Consider the following 23,923-nt stretch of genomic DNA (forward strand, 5'->3'; position numbering starts at 1 on the left):
ATTTCATCTGAAAAGAGATTGGAAATAGATGATACCTAAAGTCCCATTTGGAACTTGAAACTGCAGTGTAATCCTTTTTTCTTTTTTTTTTTTTTTTTTTTTCAATTTTCCCAGACACACGTGGCAGTTCCAGAAACAGCAGTATTACAAACAGTTGCCAGTTTGGACACTCTCATAGCTGTGATAGAATGTCAGCAACCAGAAGCAGACTTGTACAGGTATGGTATAGTAGTGGATTATTTCCTAAGAAAAGACAGAGCTGCAGAAGTAGAATTAATCTGTGGCCTTTGACACATTACAAAAACATTGGACTAATTTTTATTGCCATGAACAAAGTATAAGTTTAGGATGGGACCACTCTTACACCACACACACAAAAATAAAATGGATTAAAGACCTAAATGTGAGACCTGAAACCATAAAACTCCTAAAAGAAAATATAAGCAGTAATCTCATGGACATCACCTCTATCAACGTATTTATAGATATGTCTCCTCAGGCAAGGGAAACAAAAGCAAAAATAGACTGTTGGGACTACACCAAAATAAAGAACTTTTGCACAACAAAGGAAACCATCAACAAAACAAAAGGGAGCCTAGTGAATGGAGAAGATATTTGCAAATGATATACTTGATAAGTGGTTAATATCCAAATATATGAAGAACTTAATTCACCTCAACACCAAAAAAAAAAAAAAAAAAAATTAAAAAACAGGTAGAAGAGGGGTACCCCTGGGTGGCTCAGTCGGTTAAGCACTGACTCCTGATTTCAGCTCAGGTCATGATCTCATGGGTTGTGGGATCGAGGCCCATCCCTGCTCAGCCCAGAGTGGGTGGAGGGGATGTCATCTGAGATTCTCTCTCCCCCTCTCCCTCTGCCCTTCCCTCCACGTGAGTGCACTCTTTCTCTCAAATAAGTGAGTCTTTAAAAAACAAAACAAAACGGGTAGAGGACCTGAGTAGACATTTTTCCAAAGAAGACATACATATGGACAACAGGCACATGAAAAAATGCTCAACATCACTAATCACGAGTGAATGCAGATCAAAACCGCAGTGAGGTATCATGTCACACCAGGCAGAATGGCTGGTATCAAAAAGGCAAGGCATAACAAGTGTTGGCAAGGATGTAAAGAGAAGGGGAACCCCCTCGTGCACTGTTGGTAGGAATATAAACTGGTGCAACCACTGTGGAAACAGTATGGAAATTCCTCAAAAAATTAAAAATAGGAATACTATATGATCCAGTAATTCCACTCCTGGGTATTTAAAGAAAATGAAAACACTAATTTGAAAGATATATGACATGATTATTATCAGTAGCCAAGATGTACTGATAGATGAATAGATGAAGTATCATTTATAGCAACCTAAGTATCTATTGATAGGTGAATGGATAAAGAAGATACAGTGTTATGTATACAGTAAAATATCACTCAGCTATAAAAAAGAATGAGATCTTTCCATTTGCAACGACATGGATGGACCTCTAGAGGCATTAGAGCAAATGAAATAAGCCAGTGAAAGACAACTATTGTATAATTTTACTTATATATGGAATATAACAAAACAAACAAAACCAGACTCTTAGGTACAGAGAACAAACTGGTGGTTGTCAGAGGTGAGTTGGGAGGGGGATGGGCTCCTTTGCTCCTTTAGTTCTGTTTTTACAACTCTTAATTTTTTAAACTCTGATTCAGCACCTGCACTTCTAGAAATTTTTTCTAATGAAATAATGAAATTCTCCTAGGAATGTATCTAATGAAAACATGAAAAGATACATATACAAGGTTGTTCAGGGCTACATTGTTTATCAGTAAGGTGGGAAAAAACCCACTTCCATCAGTGGTGAATTATTTAAATTATGCAGTAACCTCCAAAATGCAATGCTGTGTGTGGCCGTTAAAAATAATGATGTAGATCTGTGTTTTTGACAGGACATGTTAAATGAGGGGAAATGTTACCAACGGTATTTATGGCATGATTCCATTTTGTTTTTAAGATATATACAGGAAAAAAAATCTGGAAAAATACTCCAAAATATTAACAGGACTTAGGAGTACCTTAGAATAGGAGTACCTTATGGGGCGCCTGGGTGGCACAGCGGTTAAGCGTCTGCCTTCAGCTCAGGGCGGGATCCTGGCATTCTGGGATCGAGCCCCACATCAGGCTCCTCTGCTATGAGCCTGCTTCTTCCTCTCCCACTCCCTCTGCTTATGTTCCCTCTCTCGCTGGCTGTCTCTATCTCTGTCGAATAAATAAAATAAAATCTTAAAAAAAAAAAAAAAGAATAGGAGTACCTTAGAATCAAGGATGACAGGACAGATGAAATGAAGGAAAATAGGTCTCTTGTTGGAATTTAGCTCGGGGAAATTGAAAGACTGTGATCACACATCATCTCCAAAAGATACCCAGGGAAATAGCAGCTGAATTGGTTCTTTGAATCTAAATCCAAAGTTGAGGCTGCAATCAGGACTGCATAAAATTCCATTAAGTGGAGATAATAAAAAAATTTCAGTGCTGCTCACTGATACAGGGAGTTGAAGGAAGTAGAAGTAGATTAGCAAGAAACAATGAAGCCAAAGTCTATAAGCATCTGTGACCTGAAAACAAGGGATAATAGGGACATTTAGAAAGGAATGCTTATTTCTTTGCTTAGTGAAATGATTAACGTGAAAGTTCTGTCAAGAGTTTGCTTCAACTTAGAATTTACCTCACTATGGTAGAAAGTGATTGTACACTTGAATTGACTCTGTGCTATGGAGCTGTTCTGGTTGTGGAAGTTGGAACCAAAAGGCTAGGCTGTGAAAATCCATTATGCTAACAGGCCACTTACTCTAGATGTCAGGCAACCAAAAGTTAAAGAAGCTCTGGAGTTCACTGATTGGTTTTTGCTTACTACTCTATCCCCACCACTTAACTCACACGGTCGTCATTCAGTGAATATTTATGAATTCATGCATGAGTCATTAGTGAACGTATGAGACTTTACTTAATAAACTATGGTATGTGTGAGCATCCATTGTTGGCTAAAAATATATGCAGCTTTGTGTAGAAATTATGAATTACGACTAAACTAATAATAAGATGACATCTTCATTGCCATTTTGAAAACATTTTTTCATTTATTACCTCATTCATAGCTGGAGTGGAGATGGCAAGAATATGAGTTTTTTAAAGCTTAATGATTGATAAGCATTTACTTATGTAACTTCTAGCATAAAAAATGGACCATTCCAAATACAAAAGGTTAGTTTTGTTTCATGTATAAGAAAAGCGCCAAAACTATCAAAAAATTTTCACCCATTGATGTCCGAAAAAGAATCATTGCACTTTTGGTAACATGGTGAATTCTTTGATAGATTCATGGGACGAATGATAATAACTCAACAAATGGAAGAAATTGTAAGGTAAGAATAATTTGCATTGTCCAATTACTATTATGTGAGAATTGTATTGGGGAGGGACTAAAATCCAGTTAAAGGGAGATTAGGTAAGTAAGCAGCGCATCATGGAAAAGCATTAATTTAAAAGCGTTTAACATTTCATCTTCTAATAATTTGTAGAGCAATGAATAAGGACAAAAAAAAATCCCATGAAATGATATCAAAATAGTTTAGTAAGATTATTTGTATACTTGTATTTCTTTTTCTGGTAGTATTAGGTAGTAACATAAAAGCCATTCTTATTCAAGTTCTTACCCATTTAAACCACCAACTTAAAGTTTAGAATACAAAAAATGTTTTATATAATGTGTGACAAGTATAAATGTCATATTTAGTGGCCAATCTAGAACCTCTTATTTACTCTTCTGATTGGTTTTTTGTTTAGTTGGTTGTTCTGGTGTGTTTGCCCTCAATATTCAGGTTAATTTCTGGCTCCTGCATGAAAGGCTTTGAGTTATTTCAGAAATGTGTTGATATGATGAAATTATATTGTTACTCATGACCACAAAGCCAAATTGAGAATATATCTTGGAATCAGCCCTTGAACTTCTAGTCCAATTAACATTCCACCACTTTTCTGGAGATGTGTTTAGTTAATATTGGCTGCATGAAATAAGTCGCTAACATGAAGAGTCAAACATTTTCTAAATGAAGACCTCAAAAAAACCTCCAAAAATACCATGATACTTCAGTACCAATTCACATTTTTAATAAACATTAACATAGGAACACATTCAGTAAACTCCTTAACAAAGTCTTTGTAAGTATAGGACCCCCTGCTGACTAACTATGACTAGATTTTATTTTGATTTCAAGAGTGATATAGTGGGAAAAAATGTGGATACATAATCGGAATTTCACTAAGATATTGTGGCTGGTAAAGCAAAAGATCAGTTATGTTACCCAGCACCTAAAATGGTTAAAAAGGTTAGCCATGTTCTTTGTTAAAGCAGCCTGAGTGAACTGATGAATTATCTTTTAATTTGAAGCTTTCTATCATTATATCCCAATTTTATACATTAATGTGAGCTCAGAGTTTTTCTGCTCATTGTTGGAACCAACACCAATTGAAAAATTTATGCCTCCTGAATAATTGATTTTGGAATATCCATGGAGTGTGCTCTAAATATGACTATAAAACCATGCTTGTTAACCGTGTCCCAAACACTTGATCCTCCTTCCTTCATTGGATTTTTTAGTGTTTGGATTTGCAGATGTCTTCAGAATTGGTTCAGATTCTGTTTGATTTAGGTAACTGTATATGTATGTTTCAGAAAAACATAAGGAATAGCAACAAAATTAAGGGTTTTTTTTTTTTACTTATCCATAACAGTCTTATCATTTTGCTATCACTAAGAAAATACAGTTTCCTTTCTAGTTATTCCTTCTCATTTTATATCCCCTTTATGGAGAGAAATTCAAACAGCAAGAAGACCCATGCTCCAAGTATGCAATGCAAGTAGTCAAGTTGTAGTGTCGATCTTGCCTAGAGAAAGTACTAACTCACTCACTACATTATGTTTTATTATCCAGTGTAATTTTAATTATGGAGAATTGGTGCATTTATATACAACTCATACCACAATTCATGTTTACATTGCATTTAATTCTGTATTTTCCATTTAAAAACTTCAATTTTGCACAGAATTTTTAAATTTCATTATGTCAAACATTTTTAAATCATTGGTTAATCTTTTGTTGTGTTTTATGTTTAAAAATCTTAAAACTGATGGCTTTGTGAGTTTATTTATAGGTATAATCTTATTTCTGAGCCACTGATCTGAAAGTGCCTGAAATGCTAACAACAAATTTGTTGTTACGGTCACAAACATCATAATTGACCTAAAACAGCTTTATAGTAACGAAGATTTTGGTTTTATATGGAAGCAGTGTTGTACCTATAGCTCAGGGATTTTCTGCTGAAGATGCCATTTTAGAATTTAATTGAATTTTTAATATATTCAATGCTTTTTTTTTTTTTCCTTAGACCTCTGGGGCCGGAGAGTCTCTTGCTTCGTGGAGCCAGGTTAAAAAACACAAAAGAAATTTTTGGTTTGTATATATTGAAAAAAAAAATTTTTTTTAAGATTTTATTTATTTGAGAGAGAGAAAGAGAGAGAGAGCTCTTGCAGGGGAGGGGGAGAGGAGAGGGAGAAGCAGACTCCCCGCTGGGCAGGGAGCCCAACATGGGACTCAGTCCCAGGACCCTGGGATCATGACCTGAGCCAAAGGCAGTCGCTTAACCGACTGAGCCAGCCAGTGCCCTATATTGAAAATTTTTAATTATAGATTCATGTTGATGCTTTATATAAAGTATTTCTTTTTGAAAGAGAGAGAGCGCACACAAGTGGGGGTAGGCAGAAGGAGAGGGAGAGAATCTTAAGCAGGCTCCATGCCCAGCACAGAGCCTGACATTGGGCTTGATCTCACAACCCTGAGATCATGACCTGAGCTGAAAGCAAGAGTTGGACACTCAGCTGACTGAGCCACCTGGGCACCCCTATATAAAGTATTTTTTAAAGCATAGCATTTGTGGTCTTTTGGTTGAATAATTTACTTAGTCAAATGTTGTCCATAATAATTTTCTTACAAAGACTTTGTTAATAAAATTTTGTACTGTGTTTTTTTGCTGTTAATCTCTGTTTTTTTAAAAGTAGACTAGAACCTTGGTCTTCTGTTTGTGGATACTTGTGAAACACTGCTAAGAAGATAACTCTGATTTTAATGGTGGTTGAGAACCAATATAATCTGGCAACATGGTTAGATTGGATTAATAAAACCACTGCCTCACTCTTTCATCCTTTCATTCAACAAATTCTTACTGATCTCTGACTATATGGCAAATATTACTGGAATGTAGACTGACTGGATCAAAAGGATGAATAGATAGTGGTCTAGTGTTGGAGATCTAAATTAACTCACATGTTCTGAGTCAACTCTAAGCGTATTGTGAAGTGCAGATAACCTTTAGCTGTCAGCTAGCTCCTCCCATTTTAGAAATGGCCTCCATATACTGCCCAGCCTGTGTTATTCACTGAATGGTTACAGCGTTTGAGGTTCTTTTCATTCTCTTCTTTCCTATTAACTGTGCTATATTTTATCTCTCAATATGAGCCTCTCTGATAAAGATATGTATATCCTTAAAAAAAAAAAAACAGAAAACAACAAGTGTTGATGTGATTGTAGAGAACTTGGAACCCTCATACAGTGCTGGTGGGAGTATAAAATGTCACAGCCGCTGTGAACAATAGTGCGGCAGTTCCTCAAAAAGTTAAACCTAGAATTGTTGTATGACCCACCAATTCTATATATGATCCAGCAGTTCTACTCCTAGATATATACCTAAAAGAATTGAAAGTAAATGTTCACACAAAGACTTGTACAGGATGTTCATAGCAGCACTATTCAATAACCAAAGGGTAGACACTGCCCAAATATCCATCAACTAATGAATGGATAAACAAAGTGTAGGATACCCATATAATGAAATATTATTCACCCATAAAAAATGAAGTACTGATGTATGCTGTAACATGGATAAACATTGAAAACATACTGAGTAAAAGAAGCCAGACCCAAAAAACTATATATTGTATGATTCCATTTACCTGAAATACCCAGAATAGGCAAATTCATAGAGACAGAAAGTAGATTTATGGTTCCCAGGGGGTGGGGAGTGGAGGGGAATGGGGAATGATTACTTAATGGGTACAGGGTTTTCTTTGAAGATGATAAAAATGTTATCAAGTTAGGGTTGCACAACATTGTGATTGTACTAAGGGCCACCAAATTGTACCCTTTAAGATGAATAAAATGGTAAACTGTATGTACTGTATATTTTATTATAGTTTAAAAAAAAAAGAAAACCATAATCATGTTCTGATGGCCAAAGCCAGAGAACATCCCCAGGGCTTTCAGACCCTCTCATGTAATGCTGTATTTTAACTCATCTCTCTAGCAAGAACACCTTTCACATTCTTAAAATAAAATGTATATTTGAATACCTTTAGCTTGGTTCTGCTGTTGTCTGCCTCAGCACCACCTCTCTATTGCATATCATTCTGGCTGATTTCTCACATTTCTGTAATTTCAGTGCCCTTTGTCATCTGAGTTATAATCCCTGCCGCTAAAGAATACTGGTGAAAATTCCAGGACCAATCTTTAGAAAGAGAGTATGATGAATCCTGCACTGCTTCTCAGATTTCACTATTTAAGGATGGGTGTGAATATTTATTGATTATCTCTCTGTTTCTAGGCATTTTGCTATTTTGTCATACAAATCTCACAACAATTCTGAGGTATTTTTTCCTATTTAAAGATGGGGAAATTGAGACTTAGATTAAATAACTTGCCCAAGGACGCAGAACTAATAAGTGGCAGAGGTAGCACTCAAACTGAGGTCTAACTCCAATGTTTTTTTATAAAGCTGGTCTTACCTAATTTCATTCAGTCCCCAATTTTAGGCCATTATTACTGTCATTCTTGCTCATCTCAGTCATTCACATAGGCACACATTTTTAAAATAGCACTTTCCTTTTGTTTACTTCATTTACTCTGACAGATTCCATATTATCTCTCCAGTGGTAGAAAATTATGTCTCAACCCCAGATTTTGGCATTCAGGGCCTTTCAAACTCTGACTGCATTCCATTGTTCAAAGTGCTTTTCCATTTCTGTCTTTGTTAACAATGTTTACTCTGTTTATAATGGCCTTCCCTACTATCTTTATCCAAATCCTTTTCCTCTATCAGTTTCAACTCTAATAATATCTCTTTCATTCAGATATATTATTATAACTCAGAAACAGAACCCTCATGCCTTCCCCATCCAGCAGGTTGAACGACTGGAGTTCCCCAAAATTGGGCTTGGAAAGCCTTTTAAAAACTCCAAAAAGACTTAAAGGCAAATTGTAACAATGATCAGATAATACATTTCCTTTCGTGCTAGTGAGTACATCTCTCTTTTGAAATATGCCAGTGGATTATTTTAAAGAACTGTTTTGTTTTGCAGGAGTTGCTATCTACACTGGAATGGAGACTAAGATGGCATTAAATTACAAGAGCAAGTCACAGAAACGATCTGCAGTAGAAAAGTAAGAAAACTATTTTCATTTATTTACACATGAATACGTCTTTGTATTATTCATATATGTTTAAAAATACTATATAAAAATGTATGTCAGTCAACAAAAGATGGTATCCTTGAGGATAGGGATGTATGCATGTAGCATTTTGCACAATGTTTGGCATACAGTAGGTGTTACGTTATGACTTTAAAATAAATACTGTTGGATAATGAATCATTTGATCAACTAACCCCCTGCAGGTAGCAGTTATAAAATTTAGATAAAATTTTTTTTACATAAGTATTTGAAAATACAAGAGAGTGACACAAAACAGACAGAAAATGACAGAGTCAACTCCTGAAAGGTGGCAGCAGCAAGGGGAAAGATTTAAGAGTGTAGATTTTGCCTGAAGGCATTCCCCAATTTATGTGCTGCGTAGGGCATCAGAGAGCCTGAGCTTTACAAGATTTAAGTGTTAGAGGACAAGGTTTAAAGCTGGAAGAACAGCTAGATGAGGAAAAGCAGGTATGGGAGGGAGCCACAGAGGGGAATGAACTCCAAAACCTGTACATAAATTATGCCCAAATCTTTGGCTGACTGTTAGAACTATACATGTGCAGAGGAGACCCCAGTGGGCTTGGCAGAAAAACAGTATCAGGAAGCTGAAAGAACAGAACAGAGAATTTTGTTGTTGCCTGTTGCAGTGGACACAGACTTTGATATTTGAGCCTAGTCAAGTGAACTTCTTGCTAAAATGAAAATCATTCTTGTAAGGAACATAAAAGAGTACAGAATCTGTACAACCAATTATTTATAAAATCCAATGTAATAAAAAATAAGTAGACATGTGAAGAAAATGTAACTTGTATTTAAGAGAAAAAGCATTCAATAGAAACTGTCACCATAATGTTCTGTATCTTGCAGTTGGCAGGCAAGGTCTTTAGAGCAGATATTTTAAGTATTTTCAAGGACCTAAAGGAAGATGTGAATAAACATGTAAGATATCAGCAAAGAAATGGAAACTATAGAAAACATTATGAAATTTCCGCAAAAAGTTAAAAATAGAACTGCCCAGGAGTTGCACTACTAGGTATTTACCCAAAGGTTACGAAATTACCGATATGAAGGGATACATACACCCCCATGTTTATAGTAGCATTATCAACAATAAGCCAAATTACAGAGAGAGCCCAAATGTCCATCAGCTGCTGGATGGGTAAAGAAGAAGTGGTATAGATACACAATGGAATATTACTCAGCCATAAAAAGAATGAAACTTGCCATTTGCAGCGATGTGGATGGAGCTAGAGAGTAATATGCTAAGCGAAATAAGTCAGAGAAAGACAAATACCACATGATTTCACTCCTGTGGAATTTAAAAAACAAAACAAATGAACATGGGGGTGGGGCAGGGAGGTGGGCAAGAGGCAAACCAAGAAACAGACTCTTAACTATAGAGAACAAACTAATGGTTACCAGAGGGGAGGTGGGCAGGGGATGGGTTAAATAGGTGATGGCAATTAAGGAGGGCACTGGTGGTGAGCATTGAGTGTTATATGCAGGTGATGAATCACTAAATTCTACCCCTGAAGCTAGTGTTGCACTGATGTTAACTAACTAGAATTTAAATAAAAACTTGGGGGAAGAAATGGAACTATAAAAAAGAATTCACTGGATATTCTTGAGTTGAAAATATAATTACTGAAATGTAAGTGCCATTAGATGGGCCCAACAGCAGATGGAGGACAGCAGAAGAAATTGTTGGTGAATTAAAAAAAAAGCAATAGAAGTTATTCAGTCTGAAGAACAGGGAGAAAAACGATTGAAGAAAAATGAACATAGTTTCAGAGCCATGTGAGACAATACTAAACTATCTAATTGAATCCAAAAGACGAAAGAGCAAAAGGAGCAGAATAAAAATATTTGAAAAAAATAATGGAAAATTTCTAAAATTTGAGGAAAAAACATTTAAATCCAACAAATCAAAATTTGTGAGTTCAAGGCAAAGCCTAAGTTGAGAAATTTCTAGCTATAAATGTTTATAAAAGACAGAAAGGAAAGCTTAAAATCAGTCATCTAAGTTTCTGCCTTAGGAAGCTAGAGAGAGAGGAGCAATTTGACCCAGTCAGAGAAGAGAGAGAACAATATTAAAGATGTGAGCTGAAACTAAAAAAATAGAAAACAAATAGTAGACAAAATTAACAAAGCCAAAACTTAGTTCTTCAGAAATATTAACAAAATTGATAAATCTCTACCTAGATTGAGGGATTAAGGGGAAAAAAGAAGTGGTAGGAGAGAAAACTACAAAATTACCAACATCAGGGATGAAAGAGAGGGTATCAGTACAGATCCTATCTACTGTGGTCACTTTATCCACAGATAAATATTATGAACAACTTTATGTAACTTCATTTTTCAACTTAGATGAAATGGATAAATTCTTTGAAAATATAACTTACAACAATTGACACAGGATGAAACAGAAAGTCTAGATAGCCCTATTATCTATCAAAGAGATTTAATTCATTATTTAAAAAAATAGGTCCACACCAAAGGATAGTCTTTTTAACACACAGTGCTGGAATGATTGGATGTCCATATGCTAGAAACCAAACTTTAGCCCTTACCTCCCACCATATACAAAAACTTAGTGGCGCCTGGGTGGCTCAGTCGGTTAAGTGTTCGATTCTTGGTTTCAGCTAAGGTCATGATCTCAGAGTCATGAGATCAAGCCCCTCATGCTGAGTATGGAGCCCGCTTGAGACTCTCTCCCTCTCCCCACTGCTCGTTCTCTTATTTATTTAAGATAAATAAATCTTAAAAAACAAACAAAAAACTAGCTCAAAATGTAAGATCTAAACATAAGAACTTTATAAAACGTGGGAGAAAATATTGGTGACCTTGGGTTAAGGAAAGATTTTTTTAGATAGGAAACATACAAAACAGGAATCAAAAACAAAACAAAAAATTGATAAACTTAATCAAAATTAAAACTTCAGCATACCTGAAGCTAATATAACACCATATGTTACTGTTACAAATAATAATAATAAAACTTCTACATTTCCAAAAGACACTGTTAAAAAAAAAATGAAAAGAGAAGCCACACATTAGGAAAAATATTTACAAAGCACATATTTTGTAAGGACTCGTATCCAGAATAGGCATGCATTTTCACCACTTCTTTTAAACATTATCCTAGAAGCCTTTTTCTTCTTTTTTTTTTTTTTTCAAAGATTTTATTTATTTATTAGACAGCCAGCGAGAGAGGGAACACAAGCAGGGGAAGTGGGAGAATAAGAAGCAGGCTCCTAGCAGAGGAGCCTGATGTGGGGCTCGATCCCAGAATGCTGGGATTACACCCTGAGCCGAAGGCAGACGCTTAACGACTGCGCCACCCAGGCGCCCCCTAGAAGCCTTTTTCAATGCCACAAGACGAAGAAATAAATGCATAAAATTGTTCTTACGGGAGGACACATGATTTTCACATAGACAGTTGTACACATTCAACAACCAAACCATTGGGATTAATAAGTGAGTTTTAGCAAGGTCAAAACTACAAAACATGGTGAGAGATGTTTATTTAATGGAGAAATCACATGAATAGATTGGCAGGCTCAGTGCTGTTAAGCTGTCAGTTGATTTGTGTGTGTAGAGTCTTTCAATACTAATTAAGATCCCGGCAAGCTTTTTTGTAGTAATGGACAAGATGATTCCAAAATGCATGTTGGGGATGCCTAGGCGGCTCAGTCAGTTAGACTTCTGACTCTTGATTTTGGCTTGGGTCATGGTCTCAAGGTGGTGGGATCAAGTCCTGCCTCAGGCTCTGTGGTTGGCACGGAGTGTGCTCTCTGCCTCTGCCCCTCCCACTTGTGCTCTCTCCCTCCTAAAATAAATAAAGTATTTAAATAAATAAAATGCATATTGAAATGGCAGTAGCCAAAAGCGCATATAGAATGAATAAAGAAAACAGTCTTTTAAGAGAGTGGGAGAATTTATATTATCTGACTTTAAGACTTAATATAAAGCTACAGTAATATAAAGCTACACTGAAACATTTTTTCAGTGGAATAAAATAGAGAGTTGAGAAATAGATCCATTATATATGGTGAGTTGATTTTCAGCCAAAGCATTAAGTAACTTCAATGAAGAAAATGATAGTCTTTTCAATAAATAATGCATCAACAATTGGATATCCATATGGGAAACAAATTATAAATCTCAATTCCTACCTCATATCATACACTAAAAGGTTTTTGAAGATAGGTCATATACTTAAATATAAAGGCTAAAACTATAAAACTTTTAGAAGAAAACTTAGGAAGATATCTTCACAACCTGGTTAATAGTTCTTAGGACAGAAAACCAATAACCACAAAAGAAAAAATTGGTTAACTGAACTTCCTCAAAATTAAAAACTTCTCACACTACACAATTAAGGAAATGAACAAGGAAGCCACAAACTGAGAGACTATATTCATAAAACATATATCTGACAAAGAATTTGTATCCAGAATGTATAATAAGCTCATGTGTCTATAATATGTCTATAATAAAAAGAAAAACGGTACAATGTAAAAAATGGATATAAGACTGGAGCAGAGAAATTTTCACAAAGAAAAAGACAAATGGCAAATAAACATAGAAAAAGTGTACAACATCATTAGTCAAGAGAGAGATACAAATTAAAACTACAAAGAGATACATACCAATGTATACTTAGTGGAATGGCAAAAATTAAAAAGCCTAAAAGTTCCAAGTATTGGCAAGGACATGGAGCAGCTGGAACTCTTAATTCTGAATAATCAAGGATCAAAGGAAATCTCAAAGAACATTTTTTAAAATATCCAGAAGTTAATGGAAATACAGTATCAAATTTTATAAGATAAAGCAATGCTGACAAGGAGATTTATAGCACTTGTATTAGTTAGGGTTTTCCAGAACCAGTAGGATATATATATAGGTATATAAAAGAGGAGATTTATTATAGGAATTGGCTCACGTGGTTGTAGAGGCCATGAAGTTCCACAGTCTGCCATCTGCAAGCTGGAGAACCAGGAAAGCTGATGGTATAATGCAGTCAGCATCCAAAGGCCTGAGAACCAGGGAGCTGGCCGCTGATAAAAAACCTGGAGCTCTGATGTCCTAGCTCAAGAAAAGAGAAGAAAATTGTCCTTTGCCTTTTTTATTTCATTTGGGTCCTCAGTGGTGAGGGCATATCTTTCTACTAAGTGTGTTGAATCAAATACTAATCTGTTTCAGAAACACCCTCACAGACACACCCAAAAATAATATTTTACCAGCTATCTGGACATTGCTTAGCCCAGTCAGCTTGACACATAAGATTAACTATCACAGAACTAAATACTTATATTAGAAAAGAAACACCAGAGGTGTCTGGGTGGCTCAGTCTGTTAAACATCTGACTCTTGATTTCAGCTCAGTTCATGATCTCGGGGTTCTGGGATTAAGCCCCACGTCAGGCTCTGTGCTCAGCAGGGAGTCTGCTTGAGGATTCTCTCCCTTTGCCCCTCCTGCTGCTCGTGCTTGCTCTCTCTCTAAAATAAATAAATAAATCTTAAAGAAAAAAATGAAAAGAAACACCAAGGACAGAAACTGAGTTTAAAAGCAATACCATTTGCAGTCATTCTCAAAAAAGGAAACACCTAGTTGTGTATCTAACAAAATGTATACACGATCTGAAAATTACAAAATGCTGATGAAAGATCAGTAATGTTAAGCTTGCCTAGTGAAATATTATAATAACAGGCTCGCCTGGTGAAAAGAACAGGGATTCTAAGGTTAATCCTGACTTGTGTGATTTGGGTTAATTTATAGAATGATTTTTGGGCTTTGATCTTCATCATTAAAAAGGATGTGATCTCCTCACAGAGGTTTTACAAAGATTAGACAAGTTAGTGGATGTAACAAAGTTTTGTAAAATCTTAATGCTACACAAATGTTAGTTATATTTACACTTAAAATTAGATCCTGAGGGGCACCTGGGTGGCACAGCGGTTAAGCGTCTGCCTTCAGCTCGGGGCGTGATCCCGGCGTTATGGGATAGAGCCCCACATCGGGCTCCTCCGCTGTGAGCCTGCTTCTTCCTCTCCCACTCCCCCTGCTTGTGTTCCCTCTCTCGCTGGCTGTCTCTATCTCTGTCAAATAAATAAATAAAATCTTTAAAAAAAAAAATTAGATCCTGAAAATGTAAAAAATTTTAGAATAGTTACTTATGGTGAGAATAACTGGCCAAAGCTGTCATTTACTGTAAGCATTTTGAACAGTAAAACTAATTTAAATAGGCTTATAATCTTATATATTGGTTATTTTATCATTGGTAAATAGATTCTATTGAATGGTCATATCTTAAAATACAAAGGCTGTTCCCTTCAAATAGCTACCATGATATCTTATATATTTTTATATCTTATTTAATACCAGTATAAAATTTCCAGGCAGATGAATATAGTAACACATAATTGACATGTTTTGTATTCTTTTTTTTCTCATTGCAGGTCAATGAATACATTTTTGATAATTTATCTAATAATCCTTATTTCTGAAGCCATCATCAGTACTATCTTGAAATACACATGGCAAGCTGAAGAAAAATGGGATGAACCTTGGTATAACCAAAAAACAGAACATCAAAGAAATAGTAGTAAGGTATCTTATGGTATTCTTGACTCTGCTGTAAAGGAAACTTTATTCTTTGGCACAGTTACTGATTTGGTAGTGACTTCTGATAGGAGTGACCACTGTGATCTCCTAAAACCATTACTACTGAAGGGTGACAAAAAGACAGTGTAAGTGAAGAGTGGCCAGCATGTTTATACTGGTATGCTTTTTGCATTTTAGGGCATAAGCAATTGTATTCCCTGTGGCATGACTTGAATAGTTACAAGAGATCACAAAAATTTAAATCATCTGTAATGGCATTCCCCTTCAGTACTACAAATTCAGTTTTTTATTCCATTTACTGTATGTTATAAGTGAATGAAAAAGTAAGTTGATTTTCAGTTCTGTCAGAATAATTCAAGGAGTCTTACTGTCAGTCTGTTGATGGTATGAATAACACAAAATATGCCATACAAAGTTTGAAACTGAATGAATATAAACTACCAAGAAAATTTTACCTGCAATTTTGGTAAATAATTATTCTCCAGATTTCACATTAGATTAAAATACAAATATTGGAAGACAGATGTGGATCTCAAGAAACCATAAAGCAGATCACAGAACATATCTTCCATATCATTCATAATTAGGTTTTTTACCTTTCACAGAATACATGTTAAAATGTGATACTGCTATGCTATTGAAATAAGCTCTTACTATATAATCTGTAAGTGTTTTCATTTCCAGTAGTTCTGGCCTAGCAGTTCTAAAATAGTTTTTTTAAATTGCAGTAAAGTTTTAGTTATCTGTGATTTTGAAGGGTGGAAGTGGAATGTAAGTATATTCCAGGGATTACAATTACAGTTTTGCTAAAGGTTGTTTCAGTCACACCAGGCTTTTTGGTAGCCTCTAAAAAGTAACAAGTAGTTCAAATTTAACCTTTTCTTCTTTCACTTTGTTCAAGGTTCTAATGAACAATAAAACAACCAAAAGAAATGTATTAAACAATTCAAAAAGTGAATTTCAGTTCATGACATTTCTGCTTCAGAATATAGTTGATGGTCTGTTTAGATATGAAACTTTCTGATAATTTTCTTCAGTATTACTAAGGAAATTCTCATCTGTTTTCTCTTATCAAACAATCATTTTTCTCCCTAGATTCTGAGATTCATTTCAGACTTCCTTGCTTTCTTGGTACTCTACAATTTCATCATTCCAATTTCATTATATGTGACAGTCGAAATGCAGAAATTTCTTGGATCCTTTTTTATTGGCTGGGATCTTGATCTCTATCATGAAGAATCAGATCAGAAAGCTCAAGTCAATACTTCTGATCTGAATGAAGAGCTTGGACAGGTAAAAAGATCCATTTATTGTGTTTTTCTAATTTGTTATTTTTCTTGAAACAGTACATGTACCAAGGCTAATATTATATAGAAAGAAAAACGTTATGAGGGTTGTACCAAAAAATAGCTCTGCTTTCCTCCACACCTAACTCTTCTTTCCCACTTTTAAACCTGAAATCGTTCCTTCCATTAGTTAGCACTGTATAGTATTCTTTCTTGATTTTTAAATTTTAGACATTTATTATGGAATATAAAGATATAATCTTATGGTACTGTTTTATATGTACATACCCAGATGTATACTACTTTGCCTCCTCATAGCCCCCTGATGTTTTTATATCACAATTAGGGATTTAATAAATATTTATTTATTGACATTATTTTGACTCTTTTAGCTTTGCTCACTAATTTCTAGTTAAGTGTGCTCTATGATACTATAATTACATTTTCTTTTTTATATATTATTTTCCCTAGAATTAATTGTTCTGTTTTTTCATTTGCTTAATTTCTGTATACCACAAACAAGTTTCTGATGAATATATGAAACATCTCTCTACATATTCAAACACATCAAGTAATCTAGGATTTCCTTTCTTTTTCTCTCTTTTTCTTTTTCTGGTGGCAGCTTTTTTTGGAGACTTTTGTCTTCTTCAGTATGGACTTATGTCTGGGCATGCTTCTCACTTGTCACCCAAGGACTTCCCTTTACCATCACCCTAGAAATTCCTTTGCCTCTCTCCTGTTTTGGATCTCCTGGGTCCTGTGTTGGCCCACCTGTGGCTTATTCTCTCATTTTGGTGGAATACATCTTCTAATAACTTCCTGGAAAAGAATGCATGAGAGGAAAATATTTTGAGGCTTTTTTGCATGGCTGAAAATATCTTTATTCCCTTTTTTTCTTTATTCCTTTTTTGCACTTGATTGATAATTTAGCTGTGTAATGCATCCCAGGTTGGAAATTAGTTTTCCTCCAAATTTTAAGAGCATTTCTCCATTTTTTTTCTAGTTTCCAATGTTGCTGTTGAGAAATCCAGTGCCATTCTGATTCCCAGTTCTTTATGTGTGATCTGTTATTTTATCTCTGGAAGTGTTTAAGATCTTCTCTTTATGTGATAATTCTGAAATCTCATGATGATGTACCTCGGTGTGAGTTTTGTTTTGTTTTGTTTTGTTTTTTCCTTTCATTGGACAATGAACTCTGTGAGCCCTTTCAGTCTAGAAATACATGTACTTCAATTCTAGGAATTTTTATTTCTTTGATAACATGTCTTTTTTTAAATTTAGCATTTGGCTATCTCAGACCATTTATCTTGATTCTCTAATTCTTTCTTTGACTTTCAATTTTCATTTACTTGTTTGTTTTTATAATTCTGGGAGAATTTGTCAACTTTATCTTTCTACCCATCTTTTGGTCTCTTTCTGTTATAATATTTTTAATTTATAATATTCCAGTATATCTGAATAGTCTTCTTTTAATTGCATCTTATTCCTTTTCTTGAATATGATCTATTCTTTTAGCTCTCTGAGGATATTAATGATGGTTATTTATTTATTTTTAATAAAATTTATTTTGTTATATTAGTCACTATACAGTACATCCCCAGTTCTTGATGCAATGTTCCATGATTCATTACTTGCATATAACACCCAGTGCACCATGCAATATGTGCCCTCCTTAATACCCGTCACCAGCCTATCCTAATCCCCCACCCCCCTCCCCTCTGAAGCCCTAAGTTTGTTTCCCAGAGTCCACAGTCTCTCATGATGGGTATTTAAAGTCTTCTGTTCCCTGCATTTTCTGTTCGCTCCTGGTTCCTTTTTCAATACAGTCAATTCTGCTACAATGTGACAAAGTATTCCTAAAAATGACTGTGCTGTGTAAAATTACTCAGAAAAAACCACAGGGCTAATGAGATTAGGAGTGCAACAAAAATTTTTGTTAATAACACATTTAAAATAAATTTTAAATACATAAATACTGGGGTACCTGGGTGGCTTGGTCGGTTGGGTGTCTGACTCTTGATTTCTGCTCAGGTCATGATCTCTGGGCCCTGGGATCAGGCCCCACGTGGGGCTCCAATGCTGGTGGCAAGTCTGCTTGAGGATTCTCTATTTCCCTCCCTCTCTGCCCCACCCTCCCCATTCACATGCTAACCCTTCCCCCTTGCATGCTCACTCTCTCTCAAATAAATAAATTAATTAAAAAAAATACATAAGTACTATAATATATGTGGCATTTTGTCTTGAAAAAGACCAGAAGGTTAATTGTGGAAGTGACCATCCAGAGAAGTGTTGCAACCTGTGTGTCATTGTGAAGTATTGAAAGGAAGGTTATCTGAAAATAGAAGTAGATGGGTGTGGCTTATAACACCTACGGTGACCTGAGGAGGCCGATAGCTGTTTGAGATGTGTACATTTCATGTGTTCCTTGTGCAATTTGCTGGTGTTTCTCACAGAGGAAATTGTGCATAACCAAGTGCAAAGTCCACGTTATGCTCAAGTTCCCTTATATATCAGTTACATTGATGTAGATTCATCTATAAGACAGTATTATAGCAGAACTGACTGTAATTTGTTTTAGACTCTACCTTTCTTTTAAGGAGTGATCCTCGAATGCTAATCTGTGGTTTTCCTTACAAGCTTAAAAGTTTTCCCTAGAAAAGCCTAGCCGTCCTGCTGTTTTTTGACATATTCCCTAGTGTCAGTACTGGTCTTTCCTCAGTTTCCCCAAAGAGAATTACTACAGTTAGTATTTCTGCTGCTTGTGATTGTTAGAGCCATCCAGTAGAAGTCTCCCTGTTTTTAGCGTACTGTCACACTTATGTTTTCAGCTGTCTCACACCTGTTTTCAGCTTTCCATGGGGTCAGATTCTCTCTGGTTCAGTCCCCTTCTTAGAGAATAAACCTTCCAACTATGACTCAGATAGAAGAAGGGCAGTCTCAGGTTTGCAAGTTATGAGGGGATTTCAGGTTTCAGACTGTTTCTGGTACTTCCATTTTCAGCGTCATCCTATAATTTCACGTTCAGTAGTAGTTGGTACATCTACTTCCTGCGAGTTTTTGGGAAAGGGTTTCCCCCATTGCTTAAGTTTCATATTCTTTGTTAAGTCACTTACCACTCATTCATCTCCTTTCCATCTTCCAAACTTGTCATATCTCCCTTTTCATGTTGTCTCATCTGCCATTTATTTTTGTTTTTTTTTTCCTTTACTCTCATTTTAGTCAAGTCTCAATAGGAACAGAGATAATTGTATTTGCTCAGCCTACTATTTTAAACCAGAAGTTGATCCATTTATTTTTAGCATTTAAGAGATTTTAGTAATTTATGCTAAATATTAATTCATGTCACATGTCTTTAATTATGTATCACATATTCAAGACCTAAAAGCATAGGCTGTTTTTACTGCTTCTTTGAACACGTTTTTTTCCCATTTTTTTCTTTCCTTTGACCTTTTTTATCCCAGTTTTCCCCTCTTCCTCTTCTTCATGTTAGAATACTGTTTTTCTAGAACCTCACACTGTTTACGCATACCCCTACTTGCTTTCTCTTTAAGAAACTTTAAGTGATAACTTTTTAAAATTTCTAATTCTAAGTCTTTTTACTTTTAAGCCTGCAAGTATTTCATAATATGTTTATCGCCTCTATTCTTTTATCTGTTTTTATGCCGATGAAATCTACTTTGTCATATTCTGTGTCCTTTCATTTCTGTACTATCTGCTCTTATGATGGTGTCAGTGCCCTCTCTATAACTAAAGTTAAAACTTCTTGATTTTATATGTTTTTATTTTTATTTATTTATTTTTTAAGATTTTATTTATTTGACAGAGAACACAAGAAGGCGGAGCGGCAGGCAGTGGGAGAGGGAGAAGCAGGTTCCCTGTTTAGCAGGGAGCCTGATGTGGGACTCAATCCCAGGACCCTGGGTTCATGACTTGAGCCGAAGGCAAATAGATGCTTAACCCACTGAGCCACCCAGGCACCCCAATATATCTTTAAAAAGCAATGTTAATTTCTTTTATTTATCTCACGTCATCTAAATTCTGAAGACTCCTCCATGACTGATAGGTCTGTCTGTTCTAATCATCTTTGTAATATTATTTCTGTTTGACTGCTGACATATTTTATATCGTAATTTTTTATACCTTATTATTCTTCCTGATCTAAAAGTTTTTTATTAACTTGTATAGGTAAGTCACATCTCTCTGTATCCATCTTTATAATTCAACATTTGCTGTAAGTGGTGGGCAGTCTTCAATATCACATAGCAAAGATAAAATATTTCATCCTTTATTTCTAATTTCACCATCTGCTAGCTCTATGACTGGGTAAGTTATTTAACCTAACTCTTCCTTTGTTTCTTTTTCTGTAAAATATACATAATAATAGGCACCTACGTCATGGAATTGTTGAGAGGATTAAATGAGTTGGAACACTTAGTAGTGCTGGCAACATAGTGATTGCTGTACAATTATTGGCTTTTATTGTTATTACTTTACATAGCAGAATTCCTACATCTCAGATGTTGTAGTTATCTTTACTATTTGCAAGAAAATGAACTTTAAGCTATATTTTCTCACTTTATTTCTTGGTCCAAACAATTTTTTCCAGCTTTAACTCTGCCTCCCTTTTTGAATGTTGGTTTTTTTATTCTGCAATCTTGCTGAACTCGTTTATTAGTTCTAGTAGTTTTTTAGTGGATTCCTTAGGGTTTTCTATATCCAAGGTCATGTCATCTACAAATGGCTTTACCTCTTTTCCAATCTGAATACATTTAGTTCTTTTTTCTTCCCTGATTACCCAGTCTAGAACCTTCAGTACAATGCTGAATAAAAGTGGCAAGAACAAACATCTTTCCTTTATTCCTGAACTTAGTTTAGGGGAAAGCATTCAGTCTTTATTAAATAGGATGCTAATTATGGGGTTTTGTAGATACATTTTATCAGGTTGAAAAAATAGCCTTCTATCCCTAATTTGTTGAATATTTTTATCATGAAAGAGGATTGGATTTTCTTAAATACTTTTCTTGCATCTGTCAGGATGATCGTTTTAATAATAGAATAAATAAGTCCCAATTCATTATTGTGGTGGGTTTCATTGACTGATTTATGTTGAACCAATCCTGCATTCCAGGGATAAACCCCACATATTCATGGTGTATATCTTTTTTTATATGTTTCTAGATTTGGTTTGTGTTTATTTTCATATGGGATATTGATCTATAGTTGTTTTTCCTTGTGATGTGTACCTCCCTTTTTAAATAACAACTTTCTCAGATCTCTATTGCATTCATCACATCCTCACCATAATCCTGGTTGTAGCAAGACTTGACTATTTCATCCTTCTCTTTTTTGGACCTTCCTTCTTATAGGGTTAATTTTCCAGAATTAGTCTCAAAAGAGTAATAAAATTGTCTTATCTACTTTTAAAAATATTTTCATTTGGGGGCACTTAAGTGGCTCAGTCGGTTAAGCATCTGCCTTCCACTCAGGTCATGATCACAGGGTCCCAAGATGGAGCCCCTCATCAGGCTCCCTGCTCAGTGGGGAGTCTGCTTCTCCCTATCTCTCCATCCCTCCTCCTCACTTGTGCGCTTGCTCTCTCTCTCTGTCTCAAATAAATAAAATATATATGAAATATATATAATATATAATATTTTATAATTATAATATTATAATACAGTATATATATATATATATATATACACACACACACACACATATGTATTTTTTTCATTTAAACACTTTCCTTTTCACTGAGTTTGTTTCCTACCCTTGGTTTCAATTTCCTCCATCTATCTTATATTTTAGACAACTTTCCATCTCTGACTTCTTGTGTTGCTATGACTTTGTGTTCCTGTTCCCAGTTCTGTACCATTTCTTCTGGACCACATACCCTTTCACACTCTAGGTTAGTAAGCATCCCTTCCACCCTTGCTCAAAGATCATTCTTCGTCCTACTACTTCAAAACACCTTACTCAGGAGATGGAAAAAAGTATTAATCCCACATTATCCGTCAACTCTGCAGATGAACATGGACCTAAAAATGCCACAAACTTCAAAGTTTATATAGATTTGAAATGTTTTATGTTACCCTGTTTTGTTTCTGTGCATCTTTATTTGTGCTTAGATTATAAAAAATCTCAGCATCAGTATACTAATGTTAATAGGTAAGCTTGACTTCAGGAGACAGAGGAGGACAAGGTTTTTTTGTTTAATGTAGGACAATAAGCACAAAAGTTTGTTTTCTTTTATCTTGCATCCCTAGGTGGAGTATGTGTTTACAGATAAAACTGGTACACTGACAGAAAATGAGATGCAGTTTCGGGAATGTTCAATTAATGGCATAAAATACCAAGAAATCAACGGTAGACTTGTATCTGAAGGACCAACACCAGACTCTCCAGAAGGAAGCTTATCTTATCTTAATAGTTTATCCCATCTTAACAACTTATCCCATCTTACAACCAGTTCTTTCAGAACCAGTCCTGAAAATGAAACTGAACTAGTAAGCAACTTTTAAATTAATAAATCGAAATTTCATTTGCAATAATTCTCTTTGGTAGTTGCTGGATTGTGGGAGAAAAGTTTAAGTGTTAGTGGGGCAAGCAATATATATTTGAAATGTATATCCTTTGATTTAGCACTGAGAATTTGTAGTCACAATCCAGTTTAACTTGCAAATTAATATGTGTCTGCCTTACTTCTCTGAGTATTTAAATGAGACTAAGTGGAGAACGCTTACTGCCTTGAAGTGAAGAAGAAAAGAAGACTTTGCTAAGAAATAGAGCTTAAATGTATTTAATACTTTTTGAGATCTCACTTTTTCCACAAAAGAGTTTTCATCTTTACTTACAGTTTGGCTGTGTTTCCTAAAAAGACACTTTTGTGTTGAAGGGTCATGAGCAAATGTGACATTTTACTCTTTGGAGTCAGAAGCAACCAGCTAGCATTCAGGCAGTTCAGGATTGTAACATTTCTCTTGTAGATCTAAGAGAGCCAAATTATTAACTGTATTTATTGACTTTTTTTTTTGAATCCTGCTTACAGTTTCTAAATGTTACTTGGGAATGGTATTTTTATTGAGAATATTACCTTTCTACAGATTAAAGAACACGATCTCTTCTTTAAAGCAGTTAGTCTCTGTCACACTGTACAGATTAGCAATGTTCAGACCGATGGCATTGGTGATGGTCCCTGGCAATCCAACTTTGCACCCTCCCAGTTGGAATACTATGCATCTTCACCAGATGAAAAGGCTCTAGTGGAAGCTGCTGCAAGGTAGTTTGATCTAATTTCCAAATCTTCAGAAAAACACCTTTTAAATACGAATGTGTAAATACTAGAAAATTACTTTAAATTGTTTGACAAAATTCATAAACACATAAAAGTAGAAGTGCACTTTAAATTGTAAATGAGAATTTTATGTGTCATTAATTTTGTTGTCAA

The 23,923-nt window shown here is 35.2% G+C and overlaps 1 protein-coding gene across 5 annotated transcripts in view; it reads left to right on the top strand.

Moving 5' to 3' along the window:
• Positions 1-23,923, top strand: part of ATP11B (ATPase phospholipid transporting 11B (putative)) — a 114,570-nt gene that overhangs the window by 36,356 nt on the left and 54,291 nt on the right. For all 5 annotated transcript variants that reach the window (XM_057306639.1, XM_048214823.2, XM_048214821.2 and 2 more), the window contains exons 7-14: positions 115-218; positions 3,362-3,409; positions 5,433-5,497; positions 8,455-8,536; positions 15,028-15,178; positions 16,289-16,486; positions 22,743-22,982; positions 23,580-23,755. In XM_057306639.1, the coding sequence (XP_057162622.1) occupies positions 115-218; positions 3,362-3,409; positions 5,433-5,497; positions 8,455-8,536; positions 15,028-15,178; positions 16,289-16,486; positions 22,743-22,982; positions 23,580-23,755 (1,064 nt within the window). The remainder of the gene's footprint in view (positions 1-114; positions 219-3,361; positions 3,410-5,432; positions 5,498-8,454; positions 8,537-15,027; positions 15,179-16,288; positions 16,487-22,742; positions 22,983-23,579; positions 23,756-23,923) is intronic.

The sequence above is a fragment of the Ursus arctos genome, unplaced genomic scaffold (genome assembly GCF_023065955.2).
Source record: "Ursus arctos isolate Adak ecotype North America unplaced genomic scaffold, UrsArc2.0 scaffold_4, whole genome shotgun sequence".
NCBI classification, from domain to species: Eukaryota; Metazoa; Chordata; class Mammalia; order Carnivora; family Ursidae; genus Ursus; species Ursus arctos.